This window comes from Anomalospiza imberbis, chromosome 2, assembly GCF_031753505.1.
Source record: "Anomalospiza imberbis isolate Cuckoo-Finch-1a 21T00152 chromosome 2, ASM3175350v1, whole genome shotgun sequence".
NCBI classification, from domain to species: Eukaryota; Metazoa; Chordata; class Aves; order Passeriformes; family Viduidae; genus Anomalospiza; species Anomalospiza imberbis.
The window spans coordinates 41497315-41522600 of NC_089682.1; the positions used below are offsets into that span (position 1 = coordinate 41497315).

General features: G+C 37.9%; 1 protein-coding gene across 26 annotated transcripts in view; it reads left to right on the top strand.

The window, feature by feature from the left end:
• The window catches only part of LOC137468721 (uncharacterized), a 296780-nt gene that overhangs the window by 108403 nt on the left and 163091 nt on the right, over positions 1-25286 (top strand). For 3 of the 26 annotated variants that reach the window (XR_010996142.1, XR_010996148.1, XM_068180669.1), the window contains one exon: positions 10636-10755. Coding sequence is in view for 1 of the 26 variants with exons in the window: in XM_068180669.1 (XP_068036770.1) it covers positions 10700-10755 (56 nt within the window). In the remaining 25 variants the exon portion in view is untranslated. Of the gene's footprint in view, positions 1-10635; positions 10756-14473; positions 15360-25286 lie in introns of those variants that run through there. The other 23 variants (XR_010996143.1, XR_010996154.1, XM_068180667.1 and 20 more) reach the window with 17 other exon arrangements.

Below are 25286 nucleotides of genomic sequence, written 5' to 3' on the forward strand. Positions count from 1 at the left end.
AAAAGGGTGAGTAGAGATCACGAAAAATTGTGTTGGTTCAGGTTTTCTAAGTTATTCAGTCACCATTTTTTAATGTTTTTGCTCTCCTTATTCCAATGCAAAAAAAAAAAAAAAAAAAAAAAAAAGAGGGTGTGAGTGATGCAGTACTTAGATGGTTAAGGTGAATTTTCAGGCTGAATGCAAAAGCAATAAAAAGTATAACATGAAACTTCATATTAATGTGCAGGGCCAGACCATAACTATGGGAAGGATAACAGAGTGAGAAATAATTTGCTGTCTGGGCTAAGGTGGCTTTTTTGAAAGACACAACATACAATCTTTTTAGGCATTAATAAGGATTAAGTAAAAAAAAAAAAAAAAAAAAAAAAAATCCTTGCTTTGTCAACCAATTCCTTGCAGTTTATTTACTTGATTTTTTTCATGCATTTTCCAAGATAGTTTCCTGTGCAAAGTCAGAGATGGAACTGAGGTGGTTAATTCACATAGTTTTATGGAAGATACCCCCCTCCACCCCCTTTTTCAACCCTTTGTCCCTTCCATCTCTTACTACTGCAAGTTCTTACGTTGATACTTAGTTGTTAGAGCCAAACAAATAGAGGAGAGACCTTCATCTCACCACTGTGCTTTGCTTTATACAGTCCTGTTTGCTTTCTTGATGTGTGAGTGGAAGATGGCAGCAGTTTTATCAAGTCAGTGTATGATGGGCTCTGGGAAGTTTCTGCCTTTCACTAATTCCTTGAAGAGAAGGACCAATCCCATACCTGCAGCATCTGGGTACAAAAGGCACGAGAATACTCACCTCTTGGGTAGGATTTCAAACCAGTGGTGACCTATTCAGGCCAGAAGGGAAGAGACTCTCTGTGTGGAGCTCTGGGAGGACCTTAAACCTCCAGGACAGCGAGCGAATGGTTTTGGTGAATAGGCAGGAAGCCAGGGCAGGAGAAGTTCCAAGGTGTTTGCCTAGCTGTGAGGAGAACTTTGTTTTTAATAATGGGAATGAGACAACAAAAGAGGAAAGATTCAGGCATTTGTTTTCTCTGTGGCCTGAGGAGTACCAGAAATGTGTTTCTGTTTTGTATGCAGCATGAGGAACAGAATAAATGTATTTGGCTTAAGGATGTCACAAGTAGCTCAGTTGTAGTGAAAGATGTTTGTTAAAAACTGCATGTTGTGGGTAAAATTAGTTTTGAATTGATTTGTTTTCAAATTAGGTTAGCCATTCAGATTCAATTTTATCTATGACATTGAGGGGTTTCTAGACAACTCTTTCCTGAATAACACTATGGAACTTTTTGGCATTATACCCAAATTAACAGCATGCTGCGTCATTAAAAAAGAAAAGAGCTGCAATTTTTTCTTGGCATAGATTTCTGCAAAGCAATAAAAGGCTCCCTATTTTGATTACAAATATTGTAAAGTGTTTACTTTGCTCTATAAACTTGGAGCATTTCATGTTTGGATATATTGTATGTGGCCTCTTAAGACCTTTTCCATTGTTCTGCTTGTATCTTGTTCGATGAGAGTTTCAGGTCTCAGGCAAGAGAGATTTTTGAAGGACAAAACCAGTGTGCTGTGCAGGAAAAGCAGTGAAGATATTTGTAGGCAGGATACACATGCATTAGCAATCTTGCCTTTAGTTAATACCTACTCTTTCAGTGATGGAAAGTTGCAGTTTTCCAGTGCCCTCATTTTCCCATATTTTAAAAGGAATAAAATTGACCTGGCATGCAAACCAGTAGTGCTGTTCTTTATTGCTTCATTGAAATAGCAGAACTTATTTAGTATTTGTGATTTTCTCATTATTAGACCAAACCAAAGTTTCTCTTTTTCTAGTTCTAATGTTTATACAGAGAAATCTCCAAGCTTCATACAGTCTAGGTATTTCCACTTCTCAAAATTATTAATTGAAGAACCCTGTTTCTTCCCAGTGAGGTCTTCACACACCTAACCTCTTGCTGCATATGACCATGAAACTTTCCCAACCAGAAACTTCAGGTCCTATGAATTGTAAAATGGTTTACAGCTGGCTAAAAGCTTCTCAGAAGTATTGATAAAAATGCCTTTTGCTGGCTCAGTAATAAAGGAAAAGGCAAGGATGAACTATCCCTGCCTTGGGCAGGAGAGGAGCTGGACTTGTTCTGTGGGGCAGTGCATGTAGTGCTTTTCTCAAGTATTAGACTTTAGCTACTCACTGGAGCTGTCTGAAAGCCAAGAATTTATTTTTAAGACATAGTTTTGTGCTGTTTAATTTTGTTCTTTCATTTCATTGCAACAGAAGCAAGGTTTTCATGCCTTTTGGTGTAGCACATGGATAAAGAGTGTACCATATGGGAACAGGAGAAGCCAACATGGAATAGCTGGTGAACCAGAATTCCATCCTCTTCATGCTACCTGCTGTGCATGACCAGGGAAGGGATATAGATGTGAATCACCAATTCTGTTTTCTGTTCTGAAAATGAAGAAGCTCTACTTTATAAAATATGTTCTTAAGAAATGGTCGTATTTTTTCTTATTTAACTATATATTTTTTACTGGTTCATTGTTGGTAGCATTCAGTGGGTGGCTATTATGCCATATCCTACTCCTATGCAGGATTGTTTTCAAGATATCTTTCATGTTGAATAACACACAATTTCAGACAGAATTGACATTCATGAAAAATTGAAATATGAGTGCTAATGTTCTTAATTTGAAATTCTGGAGGCAGTTAGTAAGAAAGTTTAATCAACCATTAAATAATCAATAGTTACTAGTTCACAGAAGGTTTATCAAAATTTTAATTTATTTGGTTCAAGGATATTGGAAAATATAATTTCCAACAGCCTTAAGGAGTTAGAAGTCTCACTCCCATTGAATTTAAAAGTAATTTCAACATTTTATTACCTCAGGCTTCCTTAATAGTCCCAGCATGCACGGGTTGCATCTGCTGTTTTTTACCATTGAAAGCAGTGAATTGTGGATTCTAAATTTCTAGTTCTTCAGAAAGATATGGATCTGAATAACAAGAAATGAAACATTCTCAGGTAAAATTTGAATTCTTATAAAACTTTGTAGAGCGACTTTTGAATATTGGATAATGAGCAAATTCAGTTTAATTTTTCTTCTTGCTTGTTTTTAAGATCCATCTAATTCTGTGAAAAAGACCATGTGTTAAGGATCTCATTTTCTTTTTTGTTAGTTGCATAATTTAGGTAAGAGAACCCCTTTTACTGGGAAAGATTTGTGATGTGAAGACTCTTTACTGAAAAATATTTTTTTCTATTCATATTGCCAACAGAAAAAGTACTTGCCATTTTTGTCTCTCTCTAGATATCTACATTTATTTTTGGACTGTTATCTTAAATTACTCTGGAAAATATTCAGACTAATTTAATAGTCACTATTATTATTTTGTCTTATTATATTGAGATAGTCTAAATTTTCTGGGAAAAAAACATTTTCAGTGAATAAAATTTTCTGGGTATATTTGTTACCATCACTTTTATTATCATATGACCAATAATTCAGCCACTTTTCTCAGCTTCTTGACTCTTATGGTTTTTAGCTTATCCATAGTCTTCCTTCACTTCAGAAGCAGTTTATATGGATCCATGTAAAACACACTTGCAGGAAAAAAAATAGTATATTATTGTGCTTCACATTTTGGAGCACAATTTGGTTTCATTTCAGATGAAACAAATGTGGGAGTTTTGCTGCAGCCAGGCATTCAAACCACAGAGGCAAACTAGAGTGGAACTGTTCATAGCATGGGCATCAGATCCTCAGTACCAAGATGTAGCCAGAATCACCCTGTAGACTGGCAAGTGGAGCATTTCCTTGAAAATGGCCTTGTGTGTATTGACCTCTTCATACACAGAAAAGAGATGGCTTAACCATCATACTGTCTGAGCAACTGGTCAAAAAGTCTATTTCTGCATTTAAAATAAGAAAACGAGATTTGGAGGAATGAGCCAACAGCATTGCCCTTCCCTTTCCATGGTTAGCGTGACTTGTAAAGTAAAAATGGTAAGGTGTAAGGAAACACTGCTGAAATCTGGCCCCTCTACATCATCTCCTGAGAAAAGGCACCCTCCCTACAGTTCTGAGCGAAACGTATGAGAGGTAGGATTAAGTCATATCCTTAGAATTCCCTATTGCCCAGCTGAAAACTGATCTGATAAACACACCGAGGACTTTTGTACTGTCTTCTTTCCTCCCTCCCTTCCTTCCAATCTCCCTCTCTTCCTTCCTCCCTCTGTCCTATCCAGCCTTTACTTCTGATAGAATATTGCTGAAGGACAGAAGGGAGAAGGAGGAGTCCTCGCCCTTTTCCCTGGGCTGAGACAAGCTCTTCCATCGCTGGCTGTGGGATGTACAGCAACATCCCAGCTCCATCCTGCTTGGCCTCCTGGGAATCCGACTGGCAAGGGAGGTGATTCAGTCTGCTGAGCCATCCTGAGATTTCAGCATGTTTGCGCTGGGCTGCTCCTACGGAATGAGTGGGAGGTGAGTTGAGGGTCAAACTCCAGATTTAGAAATGCACAGTCCTAGTCAGAGAACAGCCTTTGTCTCTGTGGAGTATAAAGACTCTCGAGTAATGGTAAAATAGGAACAGCCCATCATTACCAGGCTGAGATCTGCAGGGAGGGCAGTTTTCTCCCATCAGGAGATGGGATATATTTAACATGGATAGGGAAAAGCTATGCCAGGCTGTGAATCTGCTGTAGTAAGCCAGAAGTTCTATCACCAGATTCTATCATGTAGAAACCCTTAAGAAATTCCTAAGTGTACTTCCATTTGCTCTGCTCCACAGTTCAAACTAAAACATGCTGCAGAGGACTATCCATCTTGTCAAGTGTTGGAATTTTAAAAGCAAAATATAGCAATATAAGCATGATCTGTCTCTTGAGAAACATTTCCTTTTGATGATTAGATAACAGTAGAATAATAGAGACCTTCCAAAGCATTTATGCAAAGAGGCTTATTATTAAGCCCCAAATATAGTCTAAATTCAAAAGGCAAGATTGAGGTGCATTAACTTGCCCTGTTTTGTACTGTGGTTTGTGTATCACAAGCTGACAGCTGTAGCTCAGAGGACAGACGTGCTCCTGGCAAGTGATGGGTGCTTGTGAGCAGGAACTTCCTGGGAGATATTGACCAGGTCGCGGGCAGCTGCTCGGGAATTTGTTAAGTAATCTGTCTAATATGTCCAAGGAGTAGCACATCCGAATCAATCCATCCAAATGCCTCAGGAATATCAATAAAGAGATAATAAATCTGATAATTCTCTGTGATTTGCTCTGGTGTGAAGCTACTGGGGAAGCCTTGTACAGTATGAAGACTAATTCTAGTACACATTTGTTAGGGTGACAAATGGTCCATGCCAGAACTGTGGCTGGTGAAAAATTCATTTCAAATTAATTCCAAACTTTATTTTCTGCAATAATCTGCTGTCATAGAAGTGAATGGCAACAAATGGCAATTGCTGAGGATGTTTTCAAAAGGGAATTAGACCCCAGGTTTACAGAATGGGTTTTCCAGGTTTTTTTTTCTTTTGTGGATCTCCCACTTAATTTCTGTTTAGCAAAAAAACATTGATTTCTTTGCTGTTATTCTAAATTTTAAACCATAGTAAAGATAACAATAAAGCATCAAGTATAACATAGTAAATACTATGCCTAAAGAGATAATATATATATATAGATAGTTAATATCCTACCACAATTAGGTACTTTAGTTCTAAGTCCTTTGTGAGAAGAAAAAAAAAAAAAAGTCCCATCAGACACAGTCCTGAAGTCAATGTTCTTTTGTTTCCTTTGACTGTCATAGGTGTAAAATCAAGTATATAATCTAGAAATTATGTTATATATATTATAGATTAATTATATTAATCTATAATTTATTGACTATTTTTTCCATTTATCAGACACCTTTAGCAAATAATCCCAGCACCTCTTTTTCTGACTTAATGATGCGAGAGATGTGACGTTTCTCAGGGCAAACTGGCACTCTTGGAATTTTTTTTTAATATTTGAAAAATTCAGAATTCTGTTTGTGAACTTCATTCTAAAAATTATCAAAATTATTTGCATATTTTCGAATTAACTCCAGATTTTGAAGATCAAGACTAGTACTTTAGCCATCTATGTCTTGGTCAGTGAAAGAAATTTGTATTTGTTTTAAAAATAAAGAAGAGAAAGTAGGAATTGAAGTTTCACTTTACAAAAATAAAAGGTGAGCAACTATTAATTCAAACAAAATGCTATTTTCATGATTTGAGTCTGCTAAATTCGACATTTGGACTGTAGAATTTTTAAAACTTTATGGATTATTTTTTTTATATATTCTTAAATTTTTACTGGACAGAAGTCTGACTGTGCCTTAAAATCAAACAGAATACTCCTTGTGCCCTTTGCTCATACCACCATCCTATTATAGTATCTGCCTTTTGTAAATCTAGAGAAGGAAAAATTTATATTGAAAGCAAAGTAGATGATGGAATGCAAACCTCCCCCTCTGTCAGTGAAGTCTTGCTCCTCAGAAACACAGCCTCTGCTGATGCCACTTCCTAGGCCCTTTCACACTGACTCTTGGAAAAGAGAAGAGCCCTACAGTGCCTGCTCAGCCAGTGCTGGCTGTTCAGCACTGCACCAAATGTATTTTTCCGAATATCCATTTTTCCCCGTTTTATGCGCAATTTTTTAGGCAGACCTGTGATCTTTCTTTTCTGCACCCGTTGGAAAAAGCACAGTCTCTGTCCCTCAGGTGCAGGTGAGAAGATGAAGCCCAGAGAACACAGTGTTGAGGGCTCACCTCTCCAAGAGAGCAACTAATATGGTTAAATAAGAGGTTTTTCTCATTCCCTGTCCAAGGGAAGGACTGTTATAGCATGTAGCATTTAACATCTCAGTATCATAAAATTTTGTTTTGGTGTTTTTTCTCCTCCCATGAGCTCAGTTGTCTCTCTGAGAATTTGGTTTTGTTTTGCTTTAGAAACAAAAATTTTGATTCCCCTTGTAGCTCTTCTTCTGACATCCCACAAGATATTGATTTCACTGAGGTGTTTTGCAGTCCCTTATAAAAGACTTACACTTTATAATTTTGAACATAACTTATAGCTTCTTATTCTATGGACTTTGATCCATATTCATAATTTATATATTAAATGCCAAGTTTTCACAGCTATGAAGTAGAGAATGCTGGTGGTGGACCTAATTTCAGCATATTCAAAGTGGATTTGACCAAAGTTCCTTGACACAGATGAATTTGTATCAAGTATTCTTCATAACTGCTTTTCCCCCAAAAGATCTGATTTATTTTAGGGCAGAAATACATGTTTCAGGTTATACTATGTTTTTTATTAAGAGTGACTTTCACTGTGAATGTGAATAGGGACATCAGGTTATGCAAAGTGGTAATGAAGGAAAATGTCCTACTGTGCTACAAGTTTTATATTGAATGGCTACCACTTGAGGGACTAATATTTCCATTTAGTCCTTAAGCCATATAGCGAAAACAACACCAGTGCCTGATGGCATTAAAATATGTATTTCAAAGGCTAGAAATGTTATGCAAAAAGTAGTTGAAACCCAAGTATTTTACTTGTGCATGGGTTTGTGTGTGGAGATATCTGTGTATGCTAATAAAGAAAACTAATTAGAAGCATGTCAGGCTTGTTTACATGTTTGGATCTCATCTTCAGTGTGTCCATGTGTGATGGTTTGAATCATGGGTCTCTTGTGGTTTAGTCTTGTATCCATGTAAGCAGATACTCAGACATGACAAACACTGGGACCAGTGTTATTTAATATCTTCATTAATGGTAAAGACAAAGGGATTGAGTGCACCCTCAGCAGGTTTTGCAGATAACACCAATCTGTGGGTGACACACCTGAAGGATGGGATGCCATCCAGAGGGACCTGGACAAGCTCAAGAAGTGGCCCGTGGGAATCTCATGAGGTTTAACCGACCAAGTCCAAGCTGCTGCACCTGGGTCAGGGCAGCCCCAGTACCAATCCAGGCTGGGGATGGACAGACCCAGAGCAGCCCTGGGAGAAGGACCTGGGGGTGCTGGTGGGTGAGAGGCTGGACATGCCCTGGCCATTGGGAGCCCAGAACCCGCCGTGTGCTGGGCTGCACCCAGAGCCCCATGGGCAGCAGGGCAGGGAGGGGATTCTGCCCCTCTGCCCCACTCTGCTGAGACCCCACCTGCAGGGCTGCATCCAGCTCTGGGCTCCCAGCACAGGAAGGACAGGGACCTGCTGGAGCCAGGCCAGAGGAGGCACCAAGGTGATCAGAGGGATGGAACAGCCCTGCTGTGATGAAGGGCTGAGAGAATTGGGATTGTTCAGCCTGGAAAAGAGAAGGCTTTGAGATTACCTAATTTTGACCTACCAGTACCTGAAGGGAGCCCCCAGGAAATATGGAGAGAGACTGCTTGCAATGGCCTGGAGTGACAGGCCAAGGGGGAACAGCTTCAAACTGACAGACAACATTTTTAAATTAGAAGTTAGGAAGAAATTCTTTACTGTGAGGATGTTGAGGCACTGGCACAGGTATCTCAGAGTTGTTGTGGCTGCCCCACCCCTGGAAGTGTTCAAGGCCAAGTTGGATGGAGCTCTGAGCAACCTGGTCTAGAGGAAGGTGTCCTTGCCTATGGCAGGGGGTTGGAATGAGATGATTTTTAAGGTCTCTTTCCAACTCATGCCATTCTATGATTCTATGATAATTTAACATTTGAGATTCATAAAAAGGATTTATATTAGGATCATTGGCTTTGTATTTGTACATACCTAAAATATGTATTTCTTTCAACTGAAAAAGAAATGTATCTTGTAGAAATAGTTATTTAATCTCAGATACATCAATTATAAGGAAAAATATTTTATTCCTATTCTGTCAGTAGAGTAGGCACCTGGTTTACAAAATTCTTTGAACAGATTATTGAAAAATATTTATTTTCTGTCTTCAATCATGGAAAGAATTTCAAACTCAAAAAGCCACTTTTTGTGCGATATTTTCTCATTGTCTTAAAATGATAGAATTAAACTATGGTCTGCATATCTTTAAAACAGGTGATAGTGGGGTTCTGCTACTGCAGACAAAGAGGGTAAGAGAGATAGAAAGTATTTTGTATTTAATATAATAAAGTATTAAATTAGTCTCTTGTAAACTTGATTGTCACTCTACTGAAGTTATGCATGTTTACAAACTATCTTGAATTTGGTTCAAAACCTTTTGAAAAGAGAATGCCTGAAGATAATATTTATACATTGTATATATATTTCTTTTCTTAAATGGCTTTATCTTTCTTGTGTGTTGGGGAAGATGAAATAGGAAAACCTTATGATTGCCTGGCAAAAGATTTGGAAAATACAGACATTGAAATGAGAACTAGATTTGAAATAACAAACCTTGACTACTGAATAATTAGAAAACAATAGTATAGCCAGGCTGAAAGCAATCCCCCTTTCTGATTAAACAATGCCCTTTACCTGCAGATAGGTCCAAAGGTCACATGGAATGCTCTGTCTCACCCCCCAATGTATGGTTCATCCCACACCTGTAACCCTCCCCTGAAGTATCAGGTATCTGTGACCCCATTGGCCCAAGTCCTGTTCCAGCCCACCTTGAAGCCCCCTGATAATGTGTGCCCAAGGGACCGGACGCTCTCTTGGACCTTCCCCTGGGACCCTCACCTGGAACCCTCGCTCCCTCTCTCTCCCTCTCCCTCTCCCTCTCTCCCTGGGCCTGCCACGAGTTGTGCCTGGCAACTCCAAGCAGGGCCTTTCCCCCTTTTAATAAACCACATCTTCTAAGACCTGACTTCAGAGATCTTTCATCCATCCAAACCGTCCTGGAGTCCCGCGCTCTCTACACTTGTGGTCTCAGCTTTCACCAAAATAATCAGCTTGTCGCTATCCAGTTTCCCTTTCTCTGTGTGTTCATTTTGATTGTATACAAGTCTGTGTGAATTTAGGAGCAGTTTCCACTTTGGTTAATGCATTATCAGAAAAAATAATGAAATTCCAGTTATATGACCATCAATTTGATCAACATAGATCTCTTTACTTCAATTTTGTCTAATTCTACAGTGCTTATCTTCAGACTTTTACAATTAGGTGGTGGAGTTACCATCCCTTGAGGTGTTCAAGATGCAACTGGACACAGCACTCAGTGCCATGGTCCAGTTGAAAAAGTGGTGATTAATTTTCCATCATAAATGGTTCTGTGGGATATTTTAAAACTGTTAACATGGTAGTCAACATTCTACTGTATAGTGGATACTTGGCAAATACATGGAAGTTTACAAATGTTTACTTGTCCTCTAAACTCTTATAAACTTGCTGCTTCTAAATGGTGAAAATCAGTTTTTTCAAAGAAAGGGACTTTATTATATTTGTAAATAAAATCCATAAAAACACGGCTTGAACTCCAGATGTCAAGTTGAATTTTCCAGCTTGAGGAGGGGGGAAGGTTTTTTGTTTGTTTCTCCATTTGTTTTTGTTGTTGTCTTTCTAATTCTTTTTTCTTCTTTGTGAAACATTGAGCTTAACAAGGGTGACTTGAATTAAAATAATATTGGAATTATACAGCACAGTATTTTTATAGAGTCTTTTTTTCTGAAAGAGCTGTGATTTGGTTTTATTTTACAGGACTGGAAAGAAACAATTTCCATAGATGTTAGCTTCTGTCTGCTGTGAAGCTCCACTCTGAGTGATGCCACTTTCAGCACTGAGTAGTACTGGCAGAGGAGAACGGCTTCTCAGAATGTGGTAGGTTTCACTCTTTTCCACAAGGTCTGATGAAGTTCTTCATAGTCACTTTTCTGTTTAATATAAGTGAAGTCATTCAGGTATTCCAAGTCTGACTTCACCTTGGCTTGTTTTAGTGGCTTCCTCTGTGTTGGTATTTACCCAACAGGGTAATTAATGAGTCCAGGCATTGTAGTGGGCTACAATGTTCTATGAGCTTTCATTCGTGTCACAGTTTTGTTCCAAAGCATTCTTGGGCTGTTGTGACTGTTACCTGTGACTACAGGTACACTCTGTAGTCCCTGTACACGTGTCATCAGAAAGAGCATATCTTAGTTAACCATCCACAGGCAAGATTATTTCCTAACAGAATAGCAAACAGGAACAGGAGAGTGATTTGAGAAATTTTTGCATATTATTAATATTATTATTGTTAGACATAATCTCTGGTCAAAGTGTAGTGCAATGAGTAGGTACTGCCTAAAGGCCTTGGTTCTCTTTTTCTATTTTCTCACTGGTGGTAAAAGACATATTGAGGTGAGAGTTTGTTACTTAAACATGGGACTGGTAAATACAACACAAAACACGCAATAGACCCACAGCCATCTGGAATGGCAGCTGAGCCCTTGGCAGGATTCTGTAGGGTATGCAAAATGCATGAGTTGCCTATGCTTAGCAGTCCTATCCTATATGTTAGATTTCTCTCTCAGGAAACAGTAAAAACTGGTTCAGTTTGGATTGTGATAGATTGTAATCCCAGATTCAGAGCTGATGTTGAAAATGAGGGGCACCAGGAGACCTGCAAGGAAAGAAGGGTTGAAACGAAGCAACAGCTAGGAAGGTGTTAGACAGTAAAGGGGGAGGCTTAATTTATCTTATTTTCCACTGATTGTCTTTCCTACTTATACTCTTCATGAGCTAGCAACCTTCAAGTGAGCAACATCTTTTCTGAGTTATTCTGTCGTGCTTTATTTCACAAAAATAAATGTATTAATTGCTCTGTGCTGTACTGCATCCCCTCATTGTGTACCAAGTGTAAGGGAAAATATTATGGTTAGTATCTGACATGTGGAACTAATTTGCTTCTGTTGGAGTTCAGGGAGAGGTCTTGGCTATTACAGTGGATGAAAACATTAGGAATTATAGGCACCTCACCTCATGATGCTTCATTTGTAGTTTACACTTGTGATGATATACTATGGATAAAATATGGGGACCATACCCTGGCCCCATTGAAATCAGCAGGAGTTTTTCTCTTAATTTCAACTAGGCCATGACCCTGGGAATCTCTACTGGCTCCTGGTGAAAGATTTGCTCCATTCCTGCCCCTAACTAGACCTCCTCTGAGGACTTAGTTTTTAATGTTGCTACCAAATCTGCTTCTTAGGTAATAATTCTCTCTTATTGAAGTTTATTTTTTCTTGTTTTGGGATGTCCTATGCTTGAAGGAAACATGTTTCTATTACCTAGATTTTTCTGTCCTTAAATATGACCGTATCATTATGGGTAATTATAGACTGAATCTCAGGAAATAGTATCTGATGAAAAGATAAAGGACTTCCGAACAATTTACCAAGGGATAGGGTGGCAATCCTACGGGTAAGGTATTATTATGCAAGAACTGCAGGAAACAAGGCTTAATTCTGAGAGGAAGACTAGATCACTTAATAGCTCTTTAATTTCATCAGTTTCTATGCCTGGAAATTCTTTCATGAACATATGGTGGATTTTCCCCGTATTAACAGTTTGGATTTGATTAGTTTATCTTTGTCCACAGATGAAAATATGTACTTCAGTTTTATTCTTGCTGTAGTAATAGACTCTTTCACACTCCCACAGCTGGAGCATTTGGTGCCCACAGGTCATTAATAACTTACAAATCCTTTGACTAAAGGGCACCAGAATCCTTATTTTCTACATAATATTTTTTTTCTATCAACTGATCAGTGGAGCTCTTTGCTCTAATATATTCCACTTATTGTATAGTGCAGGCATAAGAGTACATTAAAATTGTTGTCTGACATATGAGGCTAAATTTTGATTGTCAAAAACATGAATGCTACAACAAAGCTATTTCTGACTGAGATTTTTTTAAATGCAATAAATAATTTCTTCTGAAAAAGGGACAGATATGAAATTCTGAGTGTGCTCTTATCTGTTATCTGATTTATCTGTCTCAGTAACTCAGGTTCATCAGCTATTGGAAGTTTCATTCTATTGGTGTATCTTGTTTTAGGAATTTTACAATGTTTTTCATTAGAAATCTCTCCCAGTTTGGGCTAGGATTTAAGAAGTAAGCAGTTTATGCAGTGTATGTGTCCATATACATCTGTATGCTCTGTTGGGGGTTTGAAGCTGAGTGGTAGAGATATTAAAAATGTTCTCTTCTGCATGTTCTGGCCCAAGTGTCCATGTGAATGTTCTGTTATGCTTTGTTACACAAAGTTATGCTGGGAAGGAAGGCCACTAAAGTGTTAAGCCATTTTTTGCCTAGTCCTATGGTGCCAATTTACCATTTTATGCTCCCTGCATTTTGCATCTTTTCTTTAAAACCTTGTAAAAAACATATTTTCCATCTTGAATTCCTTTGCCTTTACTCTCATAGGTAGGTATCCTGGCTCTGGCCAGTGTCTAAGATGGTTAACATTGCAGAGGGGATTGAGATAAAGTATTTTCACCAGGGAAGAATCATGATGTCCATCCACCATGGGTGTTGCTGCATTTAGTTCCCTGTGCTCTTCTTGGTATTATTGTTTATCACCTTCTGTACTGAACTGTGAGAGATGTTTAGGGCAGTCATGTTGAGTACATGTGTATTATATAAGTAATGAACCAAAATATTGATTCTTGCTTGTTCCTGTTCCTTTTGGATCAACTCACTGGATCAATATTAATATTTTGCTTTATTAATTAACTTGCCAAAGCAAACCACTTATTCACCTGAAAGAGTACCGAGAAAATAAGATCCTAGTGTTCTTCTCCTCACAGCTGTTCCAGATGCTCAAGTATTTGAAGTGTCCTGTAGGTATAGTCCTACACTAATTTGTAAAAAATCTTAGTATAAGTAAAAACATTTTTAATACAAGATTTTGTACTGATAAGAATGCTTGATGGAGGGAAAATGATTCACTGCAATTTGTAACTTGGAGAACACAATCCATTTGATTCCTTTTTCTGTATAATACAAAGAGTTCATCTGTTGCACAATGTTCATTTTTAATTAAACATTTTATCATAGCACAGCCTTTTATTGACATTCCTCATAATAGAGCTGATAAGATCTTGACCTACTCTTCAATACAGCAATGTATAACTCAATACTCTGGAACACACTGTTCCCTTTGGAATTAAACCCATGCTTTTCTGATTTAATTTTAAAATTGTATGTACTTTTGGTCCCATTTATTTACTTTAAAAATTTATACACCTTTTGACTTATACATTTTGGATGCAACCATTCCTTGGGCTATCACTCCTGTTTGCTCGAGCTTTTACCTAGCTGGACCACTTTATTGAATTTTTTTCTCCTTTTTTAAATTTCTTTTTAAAATTTTGCAATAAGAAGTGATTTATTCCCTAATCTTGTTTCCTACTATACAGTCTTGTCTCCTACTGTACCTTTTGTGTACAATTTTGATTAGGTGTGCTAACTTTAATCACAATTGCCTTAATAGCAGGTTTATAGAATTTCTGCTACCACAGAAATTCCTCAAGATACTTCATGAGAAGAGATTCCTGAAGATGTCCCCAAAGATGAACAATGAAGCTGATCCCTCTCAGTAACCTTAACATATCCTGTGAGATAAAACTTCCCAGGATCATGTGTTTAGCCATATTGATAAGCACCCCTGTAGCTTGGCAGCATTTTGTCACCTCCAGAGGACCTGCACCAGGGGAGTGGGAACAAATCCCTTCAGTTGGTAGTGGCTGCTGTGGTGCTGCTGTCACGGGACAGATCTGGAGACAAACTGGCCACAGAGCAGCATCCAGAGGGAATAAGCCTAAAGTACACTTCCAGGGTTTGCTGTTTCCTGCACTGGGTTTTAGTATCCTCTAGATGGGACAACCAGAATTCTCTAATATTTTGCTGTAGCAAATCACCCCTTCTGAGCTGAGCACCCACCATAATCACCTAAATTTCTGAGGACCATCAGGTGTTGCAAGAACCCATTTCTCAATAATCTCCTCGCCTCTTGCTATATCAGCTGTGTCAGATGATAATGACTCAATTGCCTCATGCTTCTCTTTCATACTTAGCAGTCAGTTTTGCTGTTCATTGTTCTCGTACTGTAGGCCTTCCACTGTTCACTATAGATGTATATTGATTTGGGCTGATAAATTTGAGGTAATTTAATACCCATTTGAAATTATTTCATGTAATAAATTGCAGAAAATGCAGAACTGCCTTGCACTTGAGCTTTAAAGAGGGGGGAACATTCAACTGCTGAGCTTGTTTTCTTACACTGTGTCAGACTTTTTAATCTTGCTTGGTCAGCATAGAAGTTAAAAATCACACAGGACCTATGACAGTAGGAATTTACCATGTGCCAAATGTGTATCTTTCAAAGTTAAAACTTCCAACCTCTTTGGTCTTCAAAAAGCTCCAGATCTTCATGGATAAATAGGTATGTAATGAATTTAAATAAGTACTTACTAGATCTTGGAACTAAACCTATATTTCTGATTTTTTTTTTGGCACATTCTTTCTCCAAATCTATAAGAAAATATACTGCTATGTTATTGGAAACATAGAGGAGTGACTTGAAAGAGACGGTGCATTGAGCCTCTTTAATTGTTCTAAAAGGGAACAGTTTATGGAAAAGGAGCAAGTTCATGGCCTGCTACACTGAGCTGAGTTGGAGAATTGTGGAAGCACACTCAAGGTGTGCCTGGGGTACCTAGGACCCTGTCAGCACAGGTGCCACAAGCCACAGGTGCTTCTTTGTCTTGGTTGCCTCTGCCATCCATGCTGAATCGATGAGGACAAATCAGGGAAATGCCAGCAGAGCTCCAGGACGCTGTTGGCATGGCAAATACAAGTGATACATTACAGGTACAGGGACTCCCCATCCTCAACGGAGGAGGGGCAAAGACAACAGAGAGAATGAAAAAGCAATCAAACTGTTTGCTGTGTCTATTCCTCAAAGCTCACTTGTTTAAACCAGACCTAAGTCATGTCAGCTGAAGCTTCCAGTTACATTAGAAATACTGGCCATTGCCACTGAAATAAAGATAATGAATTTTGATCATATGGGGGAGTAGAGAGGCTCAATTTATGCATATCCTGCATAAATTCTGCATCTATCTTTTAGATGCAGTGGTGTTCATGAACTTGTTTGCTCTCCCTTCCTCTTCCACCCTGTTCAGTCCTGCAGCTGACATGAAGAACGGGGAGAAGTAGCACCGGTGTTTTGCTTTCTCACTTGGTTTTGTTGGGTTTTCTCCATTTATACCTCTGCAACTTCAGGCTGGCTCACAGTGTTTGAGCTCACAGAAGAAAATGTGCAAGCTAGGATGGTGACTGGCTGCTCCACAGATGCATTGGTATTGGTTTTTAACAGTTTTAAACACAAGCAGTCTTCTAGGTATTTTCTAAAATTAATAAAACAATATCCTGGGTTTTAAACATACTTAAAACACATTAGAGAAAAAAAAAATCTGTTGTATTTGCTGGTGAATGTTTGTGCACATGTTCTCTTGTTTGTGGGAGACTAAAAAGCACATCATTTCCCACCATCTTTTTACAGAAAGTAAAGTAAAATATTTATAGGTAAACAACCCCCCTAACATCTGCTTCAAATGGCATCAATGTAAATTTTGGTAAGTATTTTTGAATGTTCATTTTCATTAACACCATTTTAAATGCAAAAGTTAGCTTGTTTCTAGTGACAGAAATCAAATAAATGTAGATGTTATTTCTCCAATAAGAAATATTTTATATAATTAAAGAAACCCCAACCAAACAACTTGCTTAGCTGTGTTTTTTTAATTCAAAGATACAACCTCACCAGAGGGAAGGTGGAAGTGGGATTTAACTATGTCTGTAATCTCATTTCAAAAGACGTGTTCAAACTTATTGTCAATTGGTATTTTGAATGCCTGTCCTTGGTCACACCCTGTACGTTCCCTGTGCAGTGTAGGGTCTGGCACAGGTAGCAAAACCGTGGAAGGACAAGTCCACAAAGGGCCACAGTGGCAGAGATTGGGATGACCTGAGCCACTGTAGGTGGCTGTGGCTTTGCTGATGGCAAATTACCAGCTTTCTAAAACTCATGAAAATTCACACCCACTTAATGTAAAGTCTAATTTGCTTCTGTGTACACTCAAGACAGGAAAAAAGTGTTTTAAGAAGAGAGGAGTTAGGTAGCATTGTTATTTCTGTGTATATTTGTTTAGTGCTTTAGATTTTGTTGAAAGACAAAGTCTGTTGACTGTGTGTTTTGGTTACATTCAGCTCCTTAAGAAGGGATGTGTTTTGTTTATCAGTTTATTAGCTAACAAAATAGCATTCAAAGTTAGTTTTAAAGAACATTATCGGACTATTACAAGGACATTATTTAAAATGAGTGGATAAGTTTTATTTTGTTGATGTTTTATTGGGGTTTACCCATTCTAAATCTCACTATTTTATAGAAAACAGTTTAATGATTCATGAAGTAACAAAGTGAATTGCTTATATACCGATCTCAGACTCTTGTAAAAATAAATCTATTACCCTAATAATTTAATTCTAGTACATTATTCATATAAACATTTAGAGTATTCTCTTACATTAAAAAAAAAATAAAAAAATTAACCAATCCATCTCGGTATTTGGACCTTTTTAAGTTCACAGGTTGTCATGTAGGGAATACATACTGTACCTAGAGTATGTAAATGTAAGGTAATGTAGGAAATAGGAAGATATTGGAGAAAGCTGTCGCTTCAGTTAAGACATTTAGCGAGAACTTGTGAGGTGTGAGTTAATTTGCTGAATTCTACTGTGAAAAATATAACATTTTTCATGATTCCTCATGCATGATGGATACTTTAATCTCATGGGAGAAAGTAAGTGAGAATTTTAATAGATTCCTTTGTGGAGCCTGCATTTTAGTAGACCTGCCTTCTTTTTATAAGATGAGGTTAATTTCCTGACATTTTTGTTTCCTCACCTTTCCTCTTATCTTTATTTTATGGCAAAAGCCTATTAGAACAGTCAAATTTGTTATTTCAAATTGGATAAAGTCAACAGATTTTAGCTCTGAATTGTGTATACATGATGCATAATTTTTATGTAACTTCCTGCTAGGATGTTCTCCTCCTCCCTGTACCCATACTGAATTGCAGTTTTGGTGTGGATTTAATGAAAGGACGTTCTTCCGCTCTGCAGTTGCTTTCAGTTTTTGTATTTATGGTGTAATATGGCAGCTTTCACTGTATCCATGAAATATGAGTGATCATCAACAAACTATCCAAGAGAAAGGAGTTTTAAGGAAGTGTTTGAATGAGGAGAGGGTGACTGTACAAAAAAAGAAAACAGAAGGGAATTTCTCTCAAGTTGAAAAGGAAGAGGTCATTTGGGCAAGAAGGCCTGTAGACATCCTGTCACATGGGTAGACAAAGTGTTGAAATTGTAAATTCCACATGGCATTTGGTGTACTCTGTGAGTGTTCATGTGTTGGTGTAAGGAAGCTCACCCTCTGTTCCCTCTGCAGCTCTCCAGGGATTCACAGCCTGAAGTCACAGCCACGCCCACAGGCCACCAGATTGTGTGCGGAAAAAACCAACCTGCAACAAGTATTTGCTAGAAAGTCCCATTTGAACAAAGCATTTTAACTGACTCCTTAGCCAGTTGCAAGCATTTGTGGAGAATTAACAAAACAGAAAAAGCTCTCTTTTCTCTCCAGGCAGGAAAAGAGAACAGTTTTGTGCTCTAAGTGACCAGACATGCATTGCAAATAACGAATAGTGATTGTTCCTATCGGTCAGTTAAAAATTGTGTCACAGGGTCAAATATGTTTACATACACTGCTCAAGGACTTGTGGCTAATGAAGTAATTATTAACACTCGTGACTTATTTGAAGACACCTGGTGAACAGATTTAAGGGCTCTATCCATTGGCTGTATTTCCCAATTCCACCAGCCCTGGATAAAAATGTGTAAAATCTAGACTAGAACAAAATCAGTTTCATCATGTGATAGCAATGTCCATCCTCAACACCTGCTGTGATATATCCTTTATTGATAGGACTATTACAGATGATGGATTTTGGTTTTGTGAGCCTATTCAGTCCAAACCAGGAGACTCCCAGGCCTACAGAACCGTGAAATACCTGTATTATTTTAAAATCAGCTTTTAAGTGTGAGATACTGTCACAGTAATTATATTCCTTGATTAATAATATGCAGTAATGATTCTGACAAGCACTGTTCAGAAGTAGGCAAAGATCTAATCTGCTTTTCCAGGTGTTTGTACTTACTGCAAGGATCAAGTTTTTTGGTGGTCACCAGGTAGAAAAGGAAGCCTTGGTGAGTGAAATGATGAGTAGGATTGGTCCCAGACACACAGCTTCAGGCTTAAAACTTTCCCTGTTCCAGTGATTATTGCAAACAGAAATATCTTCCCAAATGGCTGTGAGGAGAAGGAGGGAAAGGAGGGAGGCCAGGGTTGGGAGCATACAAAACCCAGAACCAAAATATTTTAAATTCCACTGTATATTTAGTGCAGTTATTGTTTTTCTGGGACTGATGTGCTGCTCTAAAGAACAAGTGAAAACTGCATCAATCGCTGTGTTATTGCATTTCACACAGATTTTACTTTAATACTCTATTATATTTTGTGCCTTCAAAAGAAAAAAAACAGTTTTGAGGAAGAAGTGAAGGGAGTGTTTTTGTTAGAAAACAGCATGTAAACTTTATGACATCTAGTTTGTAAAATCTTTAGTGTCTCTTTTGCTTTTTGTTCTGTAATTGACTACTAGCACCCCCTTTAACCCACCTTAAAGGGCAAGCAGGAAATTCATGTTTTCGTTCATCAGCCCATCCCTCTGAAAGGCGTTCAATATTAAACCAGTTTGCAAGGAGCAAAGGCAGAAGAAACAAGAGGCCCAGTTAGGCTGTGGCAAGGTTAGGAGATGCATGTCTGGTGCCTGCAGCAAATATCAGCTCCGGTTCCTGTACAATTTTTGCATGGGGAGACCAAGTTAATTGGGGTATGGCTCTGTTCTTTCCTTTATGTGTGACCTTTTATTATCTCTGTGGCCCTGTAGTTCATGCAGTGTCATAAAGCTGTGGGAAAGTCTTGCTGCTGGTGTTATCAGCTGCTGGAAATTAACTCAAAAATTGAAATTTTTGTGTTTCCTTTTGCCTGAAGGTGTCTGGGAGTTTTTAAATTGCTACGAAGGTGCAATTATTGTAGTGGTGATTTTGCTGAGCATTGCTTGTTTATCTTTTTCCCTTCTTTCTCTCCTCTTCTTTCCCCCACTGCTTTTTAGTGCAAGCTGTGGGCTGGCAATCAGGTGTTGTGCTGGGGCAGGGGGGGTTACTTTAGGAGGGGGGTTACATGGCATAATTCCCACGAATGTAGGAGGAGGATGAAAAAGATAAAGAAATTTTGTTTTTCTGAGCTAGAGGATTCTCTGCATGACTTCCCCACTGATGGGATCATGTGCTTTCAGGCTGAGATTTTATTAACAATTCAAATGGAAATTGAGGGCACAGGAGGAGCAGATTCTCACATAAACTTGATCTGTCCATGAATGCAGTTCTCTGTTTGCCCTGACCCTGCATGGCTTAAGACACTGCCTGTGAGGCCTGAGTGCCAGACACAAAGACCGAAATGAAAAGCAAGCACATTCCAGTAGTCTGCACAAAGGCAATGGAGCAGTTTCTAGCCGTCTCCCCAGGGAGAGATCTTATCTCCTTGCAGCTAAACCCCTTTAGAGTGTTTATTTGTACTCTAGCACCCAAGGTTTATGAATTGATATGCTTGCTGATTAAACTGTAAGTTTCCTCGGTGGGTCTTTTTGGGAGACACGGAGGTGTTCCACGTGTCATCTCTTTCCCAAATTCCTATCGACATTTATCAAAAGGTTGCTTTGCTTTCCTGGAGAGCAGACGCGGGCAAGTGCTGAGGGAAAAGGGAGTCCAGGAAGTACATTCGTTAATAAAAGTCATCCCCAGCCTCGGGAGAGTTTTGCAGAACTTTGTCTTGAGGACACATCGCCTGGTTTTGGCGCTTAGAGCAGCAGCGCCGGGCGCGTGTGCGGAGCAGCGCTCGGGAGGCTGCCCAGAGTGAAATGTTGTGTGCACGGATGAAATGTTGTGTGCACGGATGAAATGTTGTGTGCACGGGCTGACCTTCCTTGTGCTAGGAAGGCACGGGCAGGACGTGAGGCGAGGCTGCTGTGGCCACTTCTGCAGGGCCAGCGCCCTCCGCCAATGGGAGTCAGTGCGGGATGCTGCCTGCCGGGAATTCTGCCGGGCAGGAGGGAAGGGGGGTGGGCGATGGTGCTTCGCTGGAGGTTTTGCCATTTCTTTTTGAGGCTGGAGAACACACCCCAGTGCAAGGATATCATTCATACTCCCTTGATGTTAATATTGTGTCAGTATATTGCTAATAACGTCAGTACATAGTGGAGATTCCTTAATCAGGCTATTAAGCACAGATACTTCTGGCTGTCCTAAACAGGCTTCCTTTTATGAAAACTCCCTAAAACAGTAGGAAAACTGTAAAAAAACAAATGTGCTGAGTGTCTTAATTCCAAAGAGTCACAATATTAATTGTCCTAGTTTTCCTTATTTTCAGCCACAAAAGAAAAGGAAAATAGCCCCAAAGCAAAAGCCAGCAACTTTTAAATAGGAAATCGTAACCATATGTTCTTCCATTTTCCTTACAGCGTTTAAAAGTTTCAAACATTTTGATACTCCTGGAAGTTTTTAAATTAGTGGGAAGAGATTAGCAAGAGATATTGATTCAAATAGTTTTGGTCCCTTAATTTTATGTGTTTATATTATCCAAAATTAATGGTCGTACTTAGGCAAATTGTCAGAAATTAGTGACAAAATTGCTTTATTGCTTTTCTTTCATTTGATGCTAATTAATGACCCTACATTATGAAGTGTAAGCCTCTTCTGTATTTCTCCTTCTTCATAAATACTAGTGGTAATGTGTTGGGCTAAACTTTTTTCTTCAGTGTATGCAATAATTGCTGTATAGAAATGTGATAACAAATAGCTTTCTGACATGATTTATAGAAATGTGATAACAAACACATTTCTGGCAAGATTTTTCCTGAAAGAATATAAATGTTATTTACTTAAGAGCTTGAAGTCATTTTGATATGAAAGAAATGCTAGTAACATAATGTGTTCATTGATTCATGTGATAAAACAATAGTTTTTCATATCAAAGTACTTCCCAGTAACTTACTCAGCAGTTACTTTATAAAATCTGGACTTCACTTTGTTTTACCAGTAAAAACCCCCTTACCTCTCTCCTGCTGGTTTAGAGTGTGTTTGAGAAAAAAGGTTCTTTTTCAGTGGACTAGAATAACACCATGGAATTTTTCATCATATTTTCCACCTGTTAATGTAAGTGGTATTTGGTACAGAGCAGTATTTATCCAGGTTTCTCCAAACTAAATTATTTTAATGATACATAAATATATTAAAGTCTAGAATAGATGCAGTAAATAAAAGACACTTCTAGGTTTTTTTTTACACAAGAACAATGGAAAAAACAGGTTGTGTGTGTAATTTTTTTGTTTTCTAAGAATTAAAAACAAAGAAAAGTTATGAATATACATCACAAAATTTGATATTTTTAACATCATATACTAAAGTAGAGTAGTGAAGCTAAATAACAAAATTACTGCTAAAAGGGAGTTTGAGTGGCCTTGTAGGAATAAATTAGTTAAAATTATTAAAAGCAAAAAAGTTTTCAAAATATAAGAGGAAATAGTCTCTAAACTTTTATAGTTTCACAAATTATCCATATTTCTCTGCTGTCTAATCTTGTATTGCTAAACCAAGAGAATAGCACTTTTCACTGGTAGAGGATTGCACCATGGATAAAATATTGTCTCTGTGGTTGTTGACAAAGTTCTATTTATCTTTAATCTCAGGTATACTCAGAAAGTTTTCAAAATTGTGATTTACTAATCCTTGAAGTGTTTTTTTTCCATCTTTTGTCATGAGTAATGCTTCACATTTTTTTCTAGTTATATATTAATTAATATTTATTACTATTTGTTAATATTTCAGTCATGGTGATATTATTTAAATCAATCTTTAGAATCACTGAATTTTATAAACAAATTGTTACCTCTTTTTGACATGACTTTTTAAAATGTGTTCTCTCCCAAAAGAAGTTCTGAGAAAAAGGAGAGAGAAAAATTTATTTACTTAGTTTTGCTTGAATGTGAAGATGGTATTGCTGGACTTCAAGCTTCTATGTTTTTGTGCTCTGAGTTTGACCTCTGGAGGGAAGCAGGTACTCCCTTGCAATGCCTACACCAACTTTATGTTCTAAACTTAGGTATTTTGAGTTTCATCATCGATAATAAGCTAACCTCATGACTTCTCCTCACAAGTAAATGAAAGGAAGAGGAGAATAATTAGGATCACTAGAATTAGCCAGAACAGTGGCAGTTTGTGGTATAAAAATGTGAATTTAAGCTTGCCAGAGAATCTGCCCACAGCATCCACTTGTCAGTGCCTGAAATAGTGTTGTCTCAGGCTGCCATTTGAGCAGCCATTTATGCTGCTTTGCTGAACTAACCACACTGGAAACCAATGAAAATGAAGAGATAGTTCTATGGGGAAGGGGATAGTTTTCATAACGAAGATGACCTTTGAATCACAGCAGAACGCATTTATGTAGGTTACTAGAAAGTAAAACAACACTTCTGTAAATTGATGTTGATGAGGGATTAAATTTATGGGTTTTTATATGTTTTGATTAAATACAGACTCAGGTGATAAAACATTTTATTGTAAACCACTGAGAATTTACCACATGGATAGAATTGATTGAGGAGAAGGTTCTGTCTTCATATGCAAATCTGTGAAATTTGCAAGTGTTCCTGGAAATCCCAAATCTTCTAAATGTAACTTAAAAATGAAGTAAATTAGAATTTCCTTAGAATTGCTTTCAATTTCTTTTGACATCCTTGGGAGTTATCATGATTAATTAATATTGCACTTGTCATAAATGGTGTCTAGTTTGTACTTGGTGTGTTTCCTCAGCTTTTGGCTATGGTTCTTGTCCACTGATACAAGCAAGGAAAGAGGAGGGAAGGAAGCCTCTTGTCCTCAGGCAGTTTGCACTGCCCCTTTGTACATGGAAAATTTTCTGTTTTCCCTGCCTTCACAGAGTGGGCACCAGGGTAAAGTATGTGCTGCCTGATCTGTTTGCTCTGCTCAGAAATGCAAGTGCTCCAAAGGGGCAACCACACCATCTCACTTCTGTTACCCAACTGAGTGTCTAATCTGGGCTTTTTCCAAGACAGTCTGGGCATCCTTCTTTTGGCTTTTTAGAGCAGCAATTTTCTTCTCACTGACTCTGTAGGCACCCTGAAGTGGTGATGTTGTTATTTCCATGAAACTGTGGCATTAAGACTTCCCAGCTTACTTCCTTCAGTGAATGTTGTCAGCTTTTTTGGCAAATTCTATGATTTTGATGTCCAGTATTTAATATCAGCCATACACTAATGAGGCATTATCTGCTATATAAGGTATTTCAGCTCTGACTTCTGTGGTTGGAAGTTTTAAATGATACTTTAGATATTTTTTGGCTTTTCAGTAGTAATTTTTAAAGGAAATTGATTTATCTTAACAAGTCCTGGTCAGTCCTGGATGAGTGTAACCTCGGGGGACAGTCATGAAATTTTAAAATTCCTTTTGTTTTTTCTATTGATAATTCAGGTTTAGATACTGTTCTGAAAGATGAGATGTATATACAGATTTTTTTTCAGTATACTTTTAATAATACCACCTGTTTAGTGATCATTTTACTTAAAATTTTACTTAAAATTGGATATATTATTGAAAATTAGTTCCGTTTGGGTCTACTGTGTAAATACACTTTCTAAAAATAATGAACTGAAACTAAAATTGTTTCATGCCTAAATTTGATAAATAGGGATGACTCAAGGAATCCTTCTACTTTGAGAAGTCATGACTGTCTCAGTCTCCTACCTCCAGCCAAGTCATATTTGATTGCTGGTACATGAAGAAAAGATAAGAAAAAAAAAAAAAAGACTGAGCATGGATGTAATAATGAAGAAACAATGCAGCACAGTCAACCAGGCATGAAGAATTATGTATTGAAGCTAAGAGGCCAAGTGTCTCATCAGCTGGATTTTAATAGTGCCTGGCAGAAGTGCTTGTACTTGTACAGCAATTGTTTTAATATCTAATTGTGTTTCAAGTTGAAATATGACACTCTGTCTTGAAACATGAAGAGAACATTTCCTGTGATGCAATGTCTGAGCATTTCTTTATGTATTAAACTGAGCCCAGAAAATTTGTGATACTTGTGTTTTCAGATTCCAGGAGCTTCCTAATTATG